Source organism: Coenobita brevimanus, chromosome 5 (genome assembly GCF_032717465.1).
Source record: "Coenobita brevimanus isolate Jiangsu-jjx chromosome 5, ASM3271746v2, whole genome shotgun sequence".
In the NCBI taxonomy this organism is placed as follows: Eukaryota; Metazoa; Arthropoda; class Malacostraca; order Decapoda; family Coenobitidae; genus Coenobita; species Coenobita brevimanus.
In genome coordinates, this window is record NC_136958.1 from 34,841,494 (window position 1) to 34,858,365 (window position 16,872).

The following is a 16,872-nucleotide window of genomic DNA, read 5'->3' on the forward strand; positions in this document are numbered from 1 at the left end:
CTACAGAGGACCGGATCCTAACACTTCGAATTCTTGTATAGCCTCGTCGTGAGTTTTGGCAAGGACTGCTAGCAGTTGATGTCCATCTCTTGACCTTTGATTCAGTAAAGCAGGAGGCACAATTGTAATTCCTGTAATTGTATGGGATCCCCAAGAGAATTATCCAGTTGATAGCTGTCGTGTTTTCCAACAACAAGAATGCTGTTAACTGTGTGCAGGAGGAAGAATCTGATTTTCTTTAGTAAGTCCTGGAGTTATACAGGGGTGTATTCTTATCCCTCTACTTTTCAACGCATGCGTGGACTGAGTACTAAGTCTGTGATTGGAAGTCACTGATTTGTGTCATTTGTCAAATTTAAGGTTACAGATCTTGACTTTGACGAAGATTCAGTAATCCTAGTTGAGCTGCTGAGTTGCTGAAAACCCTCCTGACTTCTGAGTGCTCTCAAAGCATTTCATTAGGAGGTCAATCTACCGAGACTAATAGTCTCCCGGGCCAAGTTCAAGGTCCAGATATGCGATTGATGATGCAGTTCAGTCTGTTGATGTATGTAGTGATGACATACAAGTGTTGAAAAGAATTACTTACGTTGGTAGTATAGTCCGTACACTGGCAGGTCAGATGAAATCTCCCATCCCACTGGTATAAATTATGGTGTTATGGATTCACTCGGTTCAAGTATCAGGCGTTGTCGATTGATGAACAGTATTAGTCCGCATCTTTAAAGTTCTAGTACCCCTTGCCTTATGTTATGGCTGTGACCCTGGAGTAGTAAATGGGCTCCTCTGGTAGTAAGTGCCTTGCCAGGATCGTGGGATATTGTTGATTCGACCAGGTGCGTAATGAGTGATTACTCTGTGAGACTGAATCGAGGTACACACAGCCGGGAAAGTGTTGTTGCAGCTGGGTACGTTGGATATCAGAGTGAGCACTGTGGGTCTGGTCATATCTGAAGGGTTGGTAAACCTGTTTCCGAGGTGCCTTTCGTAATAATGTAATACCATCTGAAGTTCCTTCATGTTACCCTGTGGAATGAAAGAAATACATAAACAATGGCGGCTCAGTTGCGTATTGACCTTTGTTCCGCATCTTCAGTCTGTTGTGTCATTAATCGTGACACCGTAAGTGTAATGATACTTTCCTGGCTGTGTGTACTCGAGCGCCAGTTTACCTTAACTGGGCACATGACACGTTTCTCTGGGGCCTATCCTGCTCATAGAGTGATATCTAAAGGAGTCAAGAAAGAGTGGAGGAGGCCAAGGCAAAGACCATAGAGCTCAGGGCTGGAAGAAGTCAGCCCTTCCTGTTGGGAGATACTTGAAGGCGAAAGATTTGCTGCTTCATGGCTTGCATGGAGAGACACATGTGGATGGCGTCAGAGAGTGAGGCTATGGACTCCGTAACGTTCGAGCTGACTGAGAGTAATATATAAGCACTTACTCGTACATATAAATGATTCTTTCTCTCTCTCTCTCTCTCTCTCTCTCTCTCTCTCTCTCTCTCTCTCTCTCTCTCTCTCTCTCTCTCTCTCTCTCTCCAATATTCCAAACAGCACTTTTACCACCACGTGTAATACATAACTCTAGCAACAGCACTGTCAACACCCAAGCCTCGTCTCGTCTCAGTATTCGTGGCAAGTGCGTCTTTTAACATAAGTACACTTAGCCACCACATACCACCACAATTCAGCCAGCATTAACTTAAAAAGCACTCCAACCAACACTCAAGCCTCGCCTTGTCTCGGAACTCCTGGCAAGTGTCTTTTACCATCATTCCAACCACCCGCCACTACAAATCGCCCAAGCATACTCCTTTGATGATCCAAACTTCAACTCAAACACCGAGCAAGTCTTGAGTTTTGTACCTAACGTGGCTGATGGTGTTAATGATTGTCTCCCGCTTCCCTGCTTTAAGCAACTTTTTTTGTTTGCTCCACGTGAACAGTGTGTGTGTGTGTGTGTGTGTGTGTGTGTGTGTGTGTGTGTGTGTGTGTGTGTGTGTGTGTGTGTGTGTGTGTGTGTGTGTGTGTGTGTAAAATGAGGATACAAGTGTTTTTGTGGCCTATTATAACGGATCTTATTTTTTTTTTAGCTTCAGAACGGTACTAACACCTTTTTCTTTGCAATTTATTGTGTATATTACTCTGTGCTGTTTTCTTACTGCATATCCATTAAACACCTTCAATAGTATGGCATATTTTTTATTTCATTTATCCTTCCTACATTCAAATAACTATATTCAACATAGAATTCCCGTACTGCAAAGTACACGATGACAGCATCCACCTCATTAAATTGAACAGCCTACTTTAAGGTTTACAAAATAATCTAAATGGTGCAGGAGATATAAAAGTCATTATAATGCAGTGGCTGATCTGGTCGTTGATAATATTATAAATCATATATGAGAATACTGATATGTCATATGCGCAAATTGGAAAGGAAGAGGTGTTAAGGAGCCTAGTATTGTATGCCCTGGAAGTACGACCCTGATTTTAAGATTAAATACTTGTTGATGTGTGTGATTTACTTTTTCAACATGCTGGCTATTCGTGTCTGGGATGTTGCTTTAAAACTAGCATTATAAACGCGTACAAAAGTAGTGATGTTACAATAGTTCATGTGAAGGTATGGATGAGGTTCAGGAGTCCCTAAAAAATATATAAATATTTCCATCAGCGATGAATCATCTAAAACACCAGACAAACCCATTCGTTTATAAGAATCACTGAAAAAGAAGATGTATTTCAGTCTCTCGATGAATTACTTTAAAAATATTATTTTCACTCGTCCACATGCCACTTACAGATACAGGTTATATTCAGATCACATACAATAAAAAAGAGTGTATATTCATTCATCCATAGGTCATTTAAAAACAGAGGTTTATGTTCATCCTTCCACAAGTTTCATAAACGTAAATTTTCGTGTCCATGACATCTATACAGTAGAAAGAGGCTTGTTTCAAAATCACTTTAAAAAAGACTTGATAATATTCGTGCAAATTAGTTACTTAAGCATAAACAGCATACATATAAGCTTTGTCCATTCACTCTATCATACCGAACTCTCTCGCTTCGTTAGTAAAGGAGTTTTCGGTGTATCTTCCTCCCCTACTGAGTCATTAAGCTCTCTCATTGGTGATTCCTTTCTTCCCCTACCTTTGCTTCTGCACCCTTCCGGTAGAGGGAGAACAACTCCTTCAACACCGTGGAGTGGCAGTAAGTGGGGACTGACTTCGGGGATGTGTAGGGTCTTGCCGTGGGGAGGCCTGGGGTGGTTTCTGGGGAGAGTGGCTGAACGGGGTGGTGGTGGGGGATCGTGGTGGTGGTGATGGTCGTCGTGGTCGTAAGTGATGTGAAGGGCACAGGGGGGAGGAGGAGGGGTGGAACATGAAGGATTTTCTCTCCCACACCGAAAACTGCCACCCTGAGAGAGATTAAAAATAATAATAATAAGAAGAAGATATATTATCCACGGGAAGGAAAAGCACGCGAGTGGTCCTACACCACCCTTACATCAGAAAACTAATGTATGCAATACAAATGATGGGAAAATATTTAGGTGAAAAGAAAGCAAGCAACGTTAAGGCAAAAAATAAGAAGCTGAAGTATTGCAAAAAGTGTTATATATCTAATGAAGCAGGAAATAAGAAAGGGCTGTCCTCTAAAAGGGTGAAAAAATCCTGCACGAAGGGAAAGTACAAAAACATTATGAACAAATAAAAATAGGTAAGCTTAATATGCCGCGCCTGCATTCTAGAAAAAAAAAAAGTGAGGCGAACGTGGACAGGGACAGCTTACCGAGGGGGGCGCGGTGCCGAACTTGTATCGGTCTGGGGGCAGTAGGGTGGATGGCTGAGTCTCGTGTTCTGAGGGCCGCGACCCCTCCTGCATTGGGATTAAATCGGGGTCTGCATCACTCTCGCTCTCAACCTGTAGAACGAAGCGTAAGGAGATAAATCCGGGAGGGTTAGGTTAGGCTAGGCTTGGTTAGACTGGGCAGGTTAGACTGACTGAGGGTGTGTTAACTCTTTGGCTCCTATGACAGACTGTTTCGTAAAATCTTGTGGTTCTTTCTGGTACAGCATACAAATGTCCTGACCATGACAGCGTTAATGGTACAAGTATCAGAGAGGTTAGAGCAACCCGTTCCTTACGACGATATTATAGTTGATTTTTGTTGCCTTTAAATTGTTTTATTCAACTCAAGAGAGAGTTTAAAACTGGATAGAATATAATTATGCAAGAAACAGTATGTGGAGCAAGGCTGGATTAAGATGGATTACAGGGCCGCAAAATCGGGGGGGGGGGGGGCTGGGGGGCTGTAGCCCCACAAATGTTTTCTATACATTAATTTGTCGTAACTTCAGCTAAGATTGGAGGTTCAATAACAGCTCATGAAACTCATCAAGTTTGTAAAATATGATACTATAAGTCGAATATCACATATCTTGTTGGCACAGCTATTTGAAATGCACCGTGGTAGTGTTATGATGTTTTTCAGTGTTTACGCTGTGTGGCAATGATTTTCTTGTCATTCGCCAAGCGTTGTCGATAGCTCTCTGTTCCAGTGAGTTTATTTTCTCTTTATTGTGCTTATAATTAGCTTTCTATGTATTGCTATCGTAATTTCGATCTACAGCTTGAGAGACTAACTTGAGGAGCACAATGACCCACAACCGGCTAAACCACATATTGTGTCTAGTGTTCATTCTAGGAGACTTGACAGTCTTGATCTGAAGGCGGTTCTGAACGAATTTATTGACACGACGGAAAGAAGGAAAACCATGTTTGCTTGTGTCTGACATGTTGAATAAATGTTTGCATATTGTGCATATCGTATGATGGAATGTGTATATTTTAAGATCAAGGTTTTCATGATGGAATGCATATTTGTGTGTGTGTGTGTGTGTGTGTGTGTGTGTGTGTGTGTGTGTGTGTGTGTGTGTGTGTGTGTGTGTGTGTGTGTGTGTGTGTGTGTGTGTGTGTGGCAAATACATTTCATGTTAAGGAAGATGAGTGACCTTTAATATGAAACAAAATAACCTTCGGCTCACAAGGCTGAACTTGAAAATAAGGAAGAAAAACTTGGAGAGGCTTTGTTGAAAATTCAAACAGTTCTACGAGTGTTTGCTCGAATATTTCTAAATCGAATATTTGTAAACTGAAACCAAATTGTAACTAAAATTTGCTTATCATTTCCAAAAGAATAAAGACAGGACGGTATATTTCTACCTGAATCCCAGCGCAGACATGTAGGAACAATCTTGATAACGGTGTAGCAAAGGGCAAACAAAAATGTAAAATGCCCAAATTATTAAACTTAGTCACAGTTTGAGTTGAAAGTTCAGATTGGCAGAAAGTGAAGTCTTTTATTTAAACACCCAGCTCTATCACTAAACATACATGCCTCATGAAGCATCAACTTTTAGGTAGAATCAAAGTGAATAATATCGGATGGTCTGCAAACTGAAGCGTTTCGGCTAAATTTCAAGATTGTGCTTTGGAAGTATACTATGTACATATCTATTTTAGTTCCCCCAAAAGTCTGTTGAAAATTATGGGTCTGGAATAGGTTAGGTCATCGTGACTATCGCCTACCACCACGTAAAGATGGGGGGAGTTTAGTTCATTATTAACTGCATGTTTGATAATTTATTGGCTCAATGACTGTGACTTTAACCCACTGGATCCCAGGGGTGCTGGGCGAGGCATGGCACTGGGTGGGTACCAAGCGTACCGTCCCCCGCCTATCGGCTCACAGTCGCGAAGCTCATAGGTCCCTACCCGGGGGTTCCCTACTTTATGAAGACTTGAAAAATCCCAGTTCTGTCCATTATTCCGGACACCGGGCTTCAATGGGTTAACTGGGATTAATCGACACAGCTTATGAGTGAAGAAATAGCTGGTGTTTCTCTTTTATGGTGTGTGTGTGTGTGTGTGTGTGTGTGTGTGTGTGTGTGTGTGTGTGTGTGTGTGTGTGTGTGTGTGTGTGTGTGTGTGTGTGTGAACAGTTTGTCTGGGTGGTATTCACATGGTAAGTGCAACTGAAATGAGGAGACTTTTGTTTTATGAAGCTGGAGTATTAAAATAACAAGTTAGAATCTATATGATTCGGTAAGCGACAATCAGACTGAACTGTAGGTGTTAAATTTAGTCTTTTTAACTCCATCATAGTAATTAAGGTCCCCAGTGTTAAATTAAATAACCAAACGTTAGCTTGGACAATAAAACAGACATTCTCTCCCTGAATTTGTTAATAATATACTTTGTCCACTTCAGGTTTGTATATTATTGTAAAGCAATCCCTTCGTCTTCAGTGCTAAACTGTACCAAGATATTTCAGTAGTATGTGATAATCGTCAAGAAAAATCATTATGGACTTTATTATTTAAGGGCAGTGCTAGTTATACGAAGAAAAATGCTGTTGAAAAGATTGTACCGTAGGAGTCTGATTTTTTAATTACTTACGGCGGGGAAATAAGCTGCAAAGTAACGTTAATTTCTATCAAGTTAAAACGGACACACTACAGTAATGATGTGTCTTTGTAACACAGAAATATAACTTCTTCAAAGGAAAGAAACATGTCCACAAATGGATAAGTAGTTTACAGCTTAACTTACTGTCTGGCCATGGGAGGGCTTGTGGTGGTGATGGTTGGGGGATGGTAAGGTCAGTGAGAGAGAGAGAGAGAGAGAGAGAGAGAGAGAGAGAGAGAGAGAGAGAGAGAGGGGAGGAGTAGAGGGGAGCGACATCATCTACTCACTTGATGTAGTGCTACCTATTTCTTCCTTCCACTTTCTCATTCTATTTCTGTTTCTAACCTCCTCTCTTCCTATTTCTCCCGTTCTTCTTACCACTATTTATTACTCTTCTTTCCACTTCAGGTGGCTCTGCACTGAGTAACAAGCCTAATAGTTTCCTATAAACCAGATAACCATTTACAACACTGGATGGCAAACATATACCCAAACTGCAGAGTGAAGTGGAGCCTACTATGGTACCCCTGTTAAATGGGTGGAGAAACAAATATGCGGCGTCCGTCCAGGAACCAAACCTCCACTCTATTCCCCGCGCCTCGTTGTGGAGAGGCGCTATCAACCGCAAGGGAACATTGGTTCAAGGGACGGGACGGACCTGCAGGAGTGATTGTTTTCCTGCGTTTGATGGGTCTGCAAGGCCTGATAGACTGGAGCTGATCAACAACAATTACAGCTACACTGTTGTTGTTAGCAAACTACTACTACTGCTACTACTACTACAACCACCACCACCACCACCACCACCACCACAACAACAACAACAACAACAACAACAACAACAACAACAACAACAACTGCTACTACTACTACTACTACTACTATTACTTGTACTACGACTACAACGACCACTATACAGCAAAAAATCGCAGGAACCTTTCAGAATTATTACAACACGTGACTGTAAATGTTTTTGTGCTTACTGTTGGTATTACAGTATACAGTACAACACGTCTGAAATTCTTTGAAATTCAAAATACGTAAATATTGTGATAAACGATTAGATACAGATACAATGCAAAGCGTAAAGAAAATATCACGAACCGTACAGTACATAATTACTCAAGATCATATGTAAGTTATTAAATGTCAAAGGTTCCAGTACTCATGAAGACTATTAGAGTACACTACTTCAAGACAGCCTGCACTGATTACAGAATATTTCTCAGTAGTATACCAAAACTATTAACATGTAAATGTTACTGGTAAGTCTCTTGAGTGTGTGGAAGAGTTTTGTTATTGGGAGACATGTTATGTGCTGAAGGTGGGGCAGAATGAAGAGTGGTTGGAAGAAGTTCAAGATGCTGCTGCCTCTCCAGATATTGAGAGGGCCCTCCCTCCGTGCTAAGGGATCTTTGTATGCAGCATGTGTTAATGGTGTAATGCTGTATGGTACTGAGACCTGGGCAGTAGCGGAAGAGGATATTCTCAGATGGCAATGATTAGGTAGATGTGCAGTGTATCCTTGAATGCAAGGCCTGGAGGAGCTTGGTTTACGATGGGAGAGTTGAGAGGTAGGGTGGGACTGGAGTGAATTGGTGCTGTGATGAGGAGAGGTAGAATGAGATGGTTTGGGCATGTGGCGAGGATGAGGGATGATTATTGGGTGCAGAAAGTGAGAAGTGTTAATGTTGGGGGTAGAGTAGTGACAAGTAGACCGAAAAAGACCTGGGAAGAGGTCACTGAGTGTGACCTCAGGGTTAAGGAATTAGATAGGGATCCTGCCGGAGCTAGGGCAGCATGGACAGCCGCCATTAGGTGACCAACGCCGACGCATGCAAGCATGTTGGGGTCTTCAAAAACGAACACGAAAACGAAAATGTTATAGTTAATGCCAAACAAAGGGATCACTGATGTCACATCATTGTCAGATAGCTTCAGTAAAATTATGAAGGAAAGAAACGGGAGCTGTACTTTGTTGATTTGGTGGAGGCCTTTGACAGAGTCCCTTAGGAGTTGATGGAGTGGGCAATGAAAAAGCTTGGGACTGAGGAGTGGCTGATTAGATTGGTTAAGGCAATTTATGTGGTTGCTTGCACCCAGGTGTGAGTGAATGAAAATTGTGTGATGAGTTTTCCATGAATGTCGGCGTGCATCAGGGGTCAGTTTTGAGCCTCCTGTTGTTTGTCACGGTGCTTGAAGCTGTCTCACGCGATTTCAAAAAATGGACTGCCATGGGAAATGTTGTATGCTGATGACTTGGTGCTGATTTCAGGAAATGAATAGGAGGCAAAGGGAAGATTTCGGAAGAGGAGTGAAGGACTGGGACACAAGGCTTTGGGAGTTAATGCGGATAAAACAAAAGTAATTATATGTATGGTTGACGGCGATACTGTCAAAGCATACGGAGAGTGGCCATGTGCAATTTGTCATAAGGATGTGGGAAGTAACTCCACTTTATGCAATATGTGTGATAAGGAGGTGCATGGGAGATGTAGTGGCATTAAAATTAGACTGCAAGATAATGCTGATTTTTTTGTGTGTTGTGTGTCTGGGAAAGCGTAGAGATTGTCATGCTAGAAAGGATTGATCTTGTTGGTGAGTATCTTGAGTGTTTGGAAGATTTTTTTTTTTTTTTTTTTTGGGGGGGGGGACATGTTATGTGCTGGAGGTTGGGCTAGAGCTAACTCTGTGGCTAGGGTGAGGGGAGGTTGGAGGAAGGTCAGGGAGCTGCTGCCTCTCCTGACACTGATAGGGCACTCCCTTAGTGCTAAGGGATCTTTGTATGCAGCATATGTTAGGAGTGTAATGCTGTGTGGGTGGTACAGGAAAAGGATACTCGTTGGCTCCAACGTACAGAAATGAAAATGATTAGACGGATGTGTAGTGCGCCCCTGAATGTGAAGCCTGGGGAGAAAGGAGTTAGGTTTACGATTGAAGATTTGAGAGGAAGGATGGGACTGGAGCGTATGGGTGTTACGATGAGATGTTTTGGACGTGTTGAGAGGATGGAGGATGACAATTGGGTGTAGAAAGTCAGATATGTAACGCTGGGGGCAGGGTTGCGAGAAGCAGACCGAAAAAGACCTGGGACAAGGTCACAGAGTGTGACCTCAGGGTTAAGAGACTTAAGAAAGGGAGGCTGCCTGAGAATGTGCAACAATGACTAAGCCTGATGCATGCATGTTGGAGCTCTTATAAATGTTATGATATTGTGTGACGCTGCAACTAAAGAGAAATTGTACAAAAAATAAGGTTGTTTTCTTTATCTTTTCTTGTGAATATCTTAGAATGGCCAAATTCTTCTATTACTGCGATTTACAATTTTTTTTTTACAAACTCATCCATACTGATGTTTTTGGCTCTTGCCTATTCAGTTCCCAGCAGACCGAAATCACTTAATCATGGGCTGAGTAGGAAGGCGTCTGGGAGACTTCACCAAAAAGTGGGGATGTATGACCCCTCCAAAGCACTCCGGTACCCACGCTACAACAGGACAGGACAAGGACTGTCTTGGTCCCCTCAGCACTAATGAGTATCTCATCTGGGCCAGCTTACCTGCATCTCTCTCTCTATGCAGCTGGTGTGGTGATCAATGAAGGCAGAGGTGTGGTGGTGATGCAGTGTGGTTGTTGTGGTGGTTGGTGTCTCCACAACTTCTGATTCCTTCTCTTTGACGGGGGTGTCTTCTCTGGGGTGGCTATGGTGGAGGTGGTGGTGGCCACTGTGGGGTCTTCGCCGCCTGGTGTGCAAGGTTAGGAGGATGACAAGGACAATGATAATAAGGATAAGGCCTGCCCCCACCCCAAGCGCGGCTGGGATTAGTGAGGGCAAGGCGAGGAGTCCCAGATACCGTTTATTCCCACCACTGGATGATCTGACACCACCGGCTCCGTTCCCACTGCCACTGCTGCCTCCACTACCGCCGTTCTTACCATCGCGGACTTCTGCCTCTGAGGGACCATCTGTAAGAAGAACAATGGGCGTATTCTCGTGAAATAGCCTGTTGAACAGTTAAAATCGCGTGAAATAGCTTGCTGATATTATTATCTCTGTCAAATGCACTTGTACTATACGTTTCAACAGTAAGGCCCCCCCCCCCCATACTGAATATTATAAGAAAATGTCATTGTCATATTATCCCCGCAACAAGGTGTTCTGACCAGAGGCTGGGCTACCACAGTCTAGTATATCTATGTGTAAATATCTGTCTCCCTCCCTTGACGGTACTACGTGACTGCAAAATCCCCAGACATCTACGGGAGTCGAGTCTATTCGCAACGCTAGACCGTCACTCTCTCTAACTGGGAAACTTTAATCACTCAACTGCCAATGGCTGTATCATACCTGACAAGGATCTGCACTATTTTTGGTTAACTCTTTGAGTTCCACGTTGTGTATGTTGTCTTATTCTTACCACCTCAGACTGTTTTAAGTATTTTAGAACTGACTTTTCGTACTGTAGGCGTTACCATGGCCTTCATAAATCCCTTGAGTACAAGAACTCTTTCCTAAGTTGATTACAGTCATCTAGTGGTAGAACAGTAAGATATTAAATACATCATAAAAGGGCTAAGTTGTGTAGACTTATTTACGGATAATAGTACAACAAAACTAAACATAACAAGATCTAACTAAACTATGAAAGTCTCATACCTTGGTCTTTGCAGTGTCATCCTTTGGCTCTGACCTTCAAAATGAAGGGAAAGATTCTGACCCAGGTATACATTAATAATTAGACATATTTCCTGAGGTCTAGCAGTCCACCTACTTGTCACACACGATTACGTACAATACCTGTCCATACCTGTTCTCTCTTCTGCAGGACAGATTTGATGATATTATTATCTCCGCCAAGGTGGCTATGTGCCTGTGTCGGTTTTCTGTCTTTCTGTCTGTCTGTCTTATGAGCAAAAGTATTTTAAAAACAATTGGGTGGAACTGCTCCAACCATGGAATAATGACAGACGACCCTAAGAGGAATAAGTGATTACATTTTGTTAAGAAATGGTTCAAGGTAAACATCATAAAAATATGAAGAGCTTTTGAATGGAAATGCACCAAATAAAGAACACTGATTGAAAGTGATAAAAAAAAATGAATAAATGTTGGTTAAGGAAGGTTTTGGTAAAGGTCATGAACATAGCTAAATTTATACATAGTCCTAATATCAAAATGAAACAAGGCTGTGACATGAGACTAATACAATAATATTCCAGAGAAAGCCCTTTTTATCTTACAGTATAGTCTTGGACTAATCTCAAGAGGTCAAGGTCAAAATTTACGCAGTTTCACTTTGAAGTTTGAAATCTTGGTGAAGGTATGCACACTTTGAGATTGCAACCCTCTTAGTTCGGCGCCGTAGCCTAGTTAACTTTCAGAACAGGTACCCCAGGGAATATATTGGGTATGATAATTTTAATGTGGTGGTGAGGTCGTGGTTGCAAATGTCTCGTTGGAATTGTCATAATTTTCTTAACCTTTTCTACCACAGGACGTCACCCATTTTACTCTTGCTGCCACCAGACGACTTGAAGTATGGAGAAATCTCGTGCACTGAAAAAATTATAAGCAATCTCCATTAAATTCCTCTGCTATGAATTCCAGGCCTCTTGAGAGCTAAAGAAATTCGTCAGCTAGTAAAATAAAGCGGAAATAACATCCTCTGGCTGAAGGGGTTAGGCTCAGTGCTTTCTCATTTTTCTTAAGTAATAACATTATACACATTTGATATATAAAACTCATATGCAAGAAGCCAAGTTCCCGCTTTCCCATATGGATACATATTTATACAAAACCAATATATGCTTCACAACATGTACTGCAGTCACAGTGGTACACTGTGTCTACATATTGTTTCGAATTTATTTTCATCTGCATTAACCTAAAAACAAGTGGCATTGTCATATTCATACAATAATACACTCAAACCTAATTAATGCAGCGCTGAATGACATGGTTTTGAAGTTATATCGTCACCTCTGTGACACATCTCAGGTAACACAGAGCATGGGCATATTTCAAAATTACGCGGTTCATGCCCGCCTGGTGACGTCAGGTGACCGACTCGCTGTGATTGGCTACCCCATTTCGGCTCCCGTCGTACATTATCGGCTCGACTCAGTTCTCCCTTTTGGTCTTGGCACAATTCAACTCCCAGTCCAATTCTCATTGGCTCCTCACGTCTCATCATAGTATAGCCGCGTTCTTATTGTGTGGATTTTTGTGCTTGTACGTGTTGAGTGAGGTCACTGACCTTTAGCCATGCCGTGACAACAACGTCGGTGAGGTGGATGAGGCTCTGGAGAGTGCCGGGGAGATGCACATCATCATACAAGTAGCAGCCCAACTTTTATTACTGTTATGTTATTGCTCTCTAATTGTCATATGTTATATTGTTATGGTGATGGGTCGTTAATGTGAGGTAGGATGGGTAGAAGGGGTAAAAGTGGGACTTTTGGATAGTAGCCAAACTGAGTTGTGCAAGTAAACATATAAATGTATTGTTCCAAGAACTTGGTTTTAAGTACTGATGTCCATGCCTGGACTATATTACCGGGTTAATTGAGGTTTGAGGGTGTAAGTCTGCATCTACAGTATACCAGTAGGGGAGAGCGGTGAGGATTCGGACATTTTTTACTTTTTACTGTATTGAGCCAAGAGTTGATGCAGTAGGATTTTCTTTTGCAGCTCAACATGTAGCGACATCATTGATGTACCTGGGGTAAATAGGCCAAGAAGAAACCTCTAATATATTTGAAGCTATAGCTCGTCAAATGAAAGTTTCCAAAATGTCCGAATCCTCCCCACTTGTGGTGAGGATACGGACATGAGGGTGGGAGGATCTGGACGTGTAATGAAATATTTTTCTAATGTATAATGCAGATGGTACTTTTTACTTTTGGTCGGCAACTTATCTAGGGATGTTAGATAATGAATAAAAAGTAAACACTTTGTGGAACATCCTTTTATTTAATTCGTTATATTCATATGCAAAATGAGACCATAACTGAGATATTTTTGCCTTCAATAAAAAAAGAATAAGTCAAAATGTGAACCATTCTTGAATTGAAAAGCTTTAATTCCTCACAAAATAAATTGGTATAATTCCTAATAATTAGGGTAGGCCTATATAAACTGATTAGGCTCATTCTTCTTTGATAAGCTTATGAAATAAATAAATCAATATTCTATCGAATATTATATCCTGCAAAGCTAAATGCAAAATTGTAATATCCCTGCCTCCTTTTTACACTCTGTGCAACTGGTTTTGGAAGCACCCCAATTACTAATGATTTCCCAATGCTTGCTTCATCCTCGTTATCGGGGAATTTGAAACAGCTAGCTTTAAGCCTACCTTTCACTGACTTTCTTAAATAGGAAACCTGATATTCATCATCATCATCTAAGTCACTGATTAATTTTCCTACATAAAAAACCCTGCTACCTTTTAAGGGATCTATGCCAACAAGGACGAAATCGCCTTCTTCTGGCACTTTATCAACAAAATTAACCTCTTCGTCTTCAAAATCCTCCTCTGAGATGTCAGAAGATTGATTGTCAAGCTCGTCTGCTAAGAGAGTTTCAAGTTGATGGAGCTCTTCATCACTAGTTTGGTCTTTTGCTTCTACATTCTTGGTATTTTTCTTGTTCTTGTTATCCTTCGCAAATTTGATCTTCTTTTTCGCTGGCTTTGCTTGTTTTTTCTTTAGCTCTTTTTCTTCAAGTTCAATTTTTTCGGGAGTGTCAGTTGCAATCATACATCTTCCTCTCTTTTTGCCTTTAGCTGTTCCCTTCCTTTCTGCAGCTTTTGGGAAGGGTCGAACTTCCTCCGGCGATATCACCACTTGATTGTTATGTTCTGAAAGAGACTTAGGTGGAGTAGATGCAAGTCCATCCATTGCTTGTTCTCTCTGCGTGAGATCTACATTTGATACGTCCTCAACGTTGAATGCGGAGGTAGGCATAGTTGCACTGTGACTGGACTGTGGAGAATCTGATCCTTGTGGTTGAATAGGTTGTTCTTCAGGTAACTGGGGTGTGTGACCAAGGGCAGATGGGGTTGGATCCTGTTTTGATTCTGGATCTTGTGCACGGTGTGGATGTGATGCTTCCTGTAAGGTTGTTGTGGTTGTAGGTGTTACAGGTTTGGGCTCGCTTCTATCGGTCACATACGCTCCAGCAAAGTCACTTTCTTGAAATACATTAGTATCAAAAGGATGAATGCCTGTGGAGCGAAACCCTGATTTAATGTTAACAGGTGTTGCTGCTCTATCCCATGCAGTGCTCATAATTGGAGCCAAGTCATAGATTGTTATGGGGCGTCCTGGGTTCTGAAGCATCCATGAAGTGATCCCTTGATTGTAATATGTCTTAAATGGACCATAGATGGATCTGTCCAGAGGTTGAAGTTTGTTTGAGGTGTGTGGAGGCAGGGTCAGAATGACAATTCCATGTTCCCTTGCATAGTTGATTGCTTCTAATGATAGATGTGACTCATGGTTATCCATGATGAGGAGTACTTTATGATCCAAACTACACCTAGAATTTAAAACAAAATGCTGTAAAACCTGGAAAAAGTTTTTGCTTTTCATCCATCCACTGGGATGAACAAGTCCTTTACATGATGATGGAGCTCCATGCATCATCCGAGCTTCATCAAACCTTACCCTTGGGAATATAAAGCAAGGCGGCATGGCATTCCCGTTAGCACATATAATTCCAACCATAGTTACTAGCTCACCCTGCTCACGAGAGGTTACTTGCCCAACTTGATGGACACCCTTTCTAGCAATGATCTTGGGTAGTTTTTGGACGGTTGTGCATCCAGTTTCATCCAAATTGAATATGCAAGATTCAGAAAACTGATGTCGCTGTAGAACATCATTAAGCTTGTTCTGGAACACAGCAAGGTTTGTTTTGTTAAAACTAGTCATCCGGGCTAAACTAGTTGCCTCTGGGCTTCGTAGAGACAGATCTTTCTGTCTCTCAAGGAATCCTGTTAGCCAATCTTTTCCAGCCCTTTCATCTCTTACCCATGACTGTGGCACAGTTACTCCATTAGCAATCGCATACTCATAGGCCAGTTTTCTCGTTGCTGTAGTTGATAGTCCATGAAAAATTTCAGAGCACTTTTTAACGTAAGCAGCTAGGTCTCTTTCCATTGTAGAATTTAGAACTTGTGTAGAACAGTAACTTCCTAACTGAAATCCCTCATCATCAGCCCTGTTTCTATCCCTCTTAACATTATCATGAAGAGTGCTGCGAGAGATTCCAAACCTCTCAGCCACTTTTCTTATTGAGCCATTTTTCTCGATCACTTCCTTAACAGCAGCTTCTAGAGTAGCAGCATCCCTCTCCCTGTTAGTTTTTTTCTTATATTTGCGTCCCATTGTGAGAATTCGTACACCTGAAACAATATATAGAAAAATTTTGCAATAATGAGATTTCAGATGGGTCCCCTAGTTGAAATGAATTTGTAAGGTTATTCAACCTCATTCATTTTCAAATGGGGTTCATAACATTAAAAGAGAAAATTATTTCCGATATATAGAATCACACAAACTCAAGGGTGTCCACAGTCAAAGCTGAATAATTCATCAAGAATATTGCTTAGTACAAAATATAATTATATTACAGTAGGCTACACAGTATATAAATATATACTTACCGGTAGTATATAATTATATTATAATATATAGCCTACGATAGTATATAGTATATTAGACATAATATAGTTATACTAAATTACTTAATGATTGCTTGTTAACGCCTCTTATTTATGTGATTATAATCAATTAAATTGGTGGGAGGATTCGGACACGTCCGAATCCTCACCCTCCCATAGTGTCCGAACCGTCCCACATATACAAATATTTTTTTAATAGCCTCAGCTCAAAATTATTGGCAGCTTTCGAGTCGACAACAGCTGCAATATCTCGGGTATACGATGCAGTTTCACCTCTAGTATTGAATACTCACTTCCTCAGTATATTCATAGTACCACAGCTTACGATATTAAGTCGAGAAATTACATAGGAAATACGAAAAACCACAAAATGTAACCTACATTTCAAAAGAAGCGGCAGCCCTTGACGAAAATCCACGTGACGAAACTACACAGAAGTCTCGCAATTTCACGCGGTTTCTCACAACTGAGGGACCCATACGTTTTTCAGGACTAGTACTGTCCGGATCCTCCTCCATCCGAAACCTCACCGCTCTCCCCTACTTTGTAAATGGTGGACAGCGGTTCGAATTCAAACCGCAGCGAGCTTAGATGTGGACCCTAGCGTCTTACCTATGCAGACTGAACAGTACAGTATGTTGTTCTTAAAGGAATCATGCCATATACTGTATATACTAACGCAGAAAAGAAACGCTATCAAAC

The 16,872-nt window shown here is 41.4% G+C and overlaps 1 protein-coding gene across 1 annotated transcript in view; it reads right to left on the reverse strand.

Annotated features, from left to right (window-relative positions):
- Positions 1–750: 750 nt before the first annotated feature.
- Positions 751–16,872, reverse strand: part of LOC145398740 (protein turtle homolog A-like) — a 357,131-nt gene continuing 341,009 nt past the window's right edge. The window contains exons 14-16 of the mRNA XM_080271540.1: positions 10,041–10,447; positions 3,804–3,935; positions 751–1,026 (exon numbers count right to left, since the gene is read on the reverse strand). Coding sequence (XP_080127666.1) covers positions 751–1,026; positions 3,804–3,935; positions 10,041–10,447 — 815 coding nt within the window. The remainder of the gene's footprint in view (positions 1,027–3,803; positions 3,936–10,040; positions 10,448–16,872) is intronic.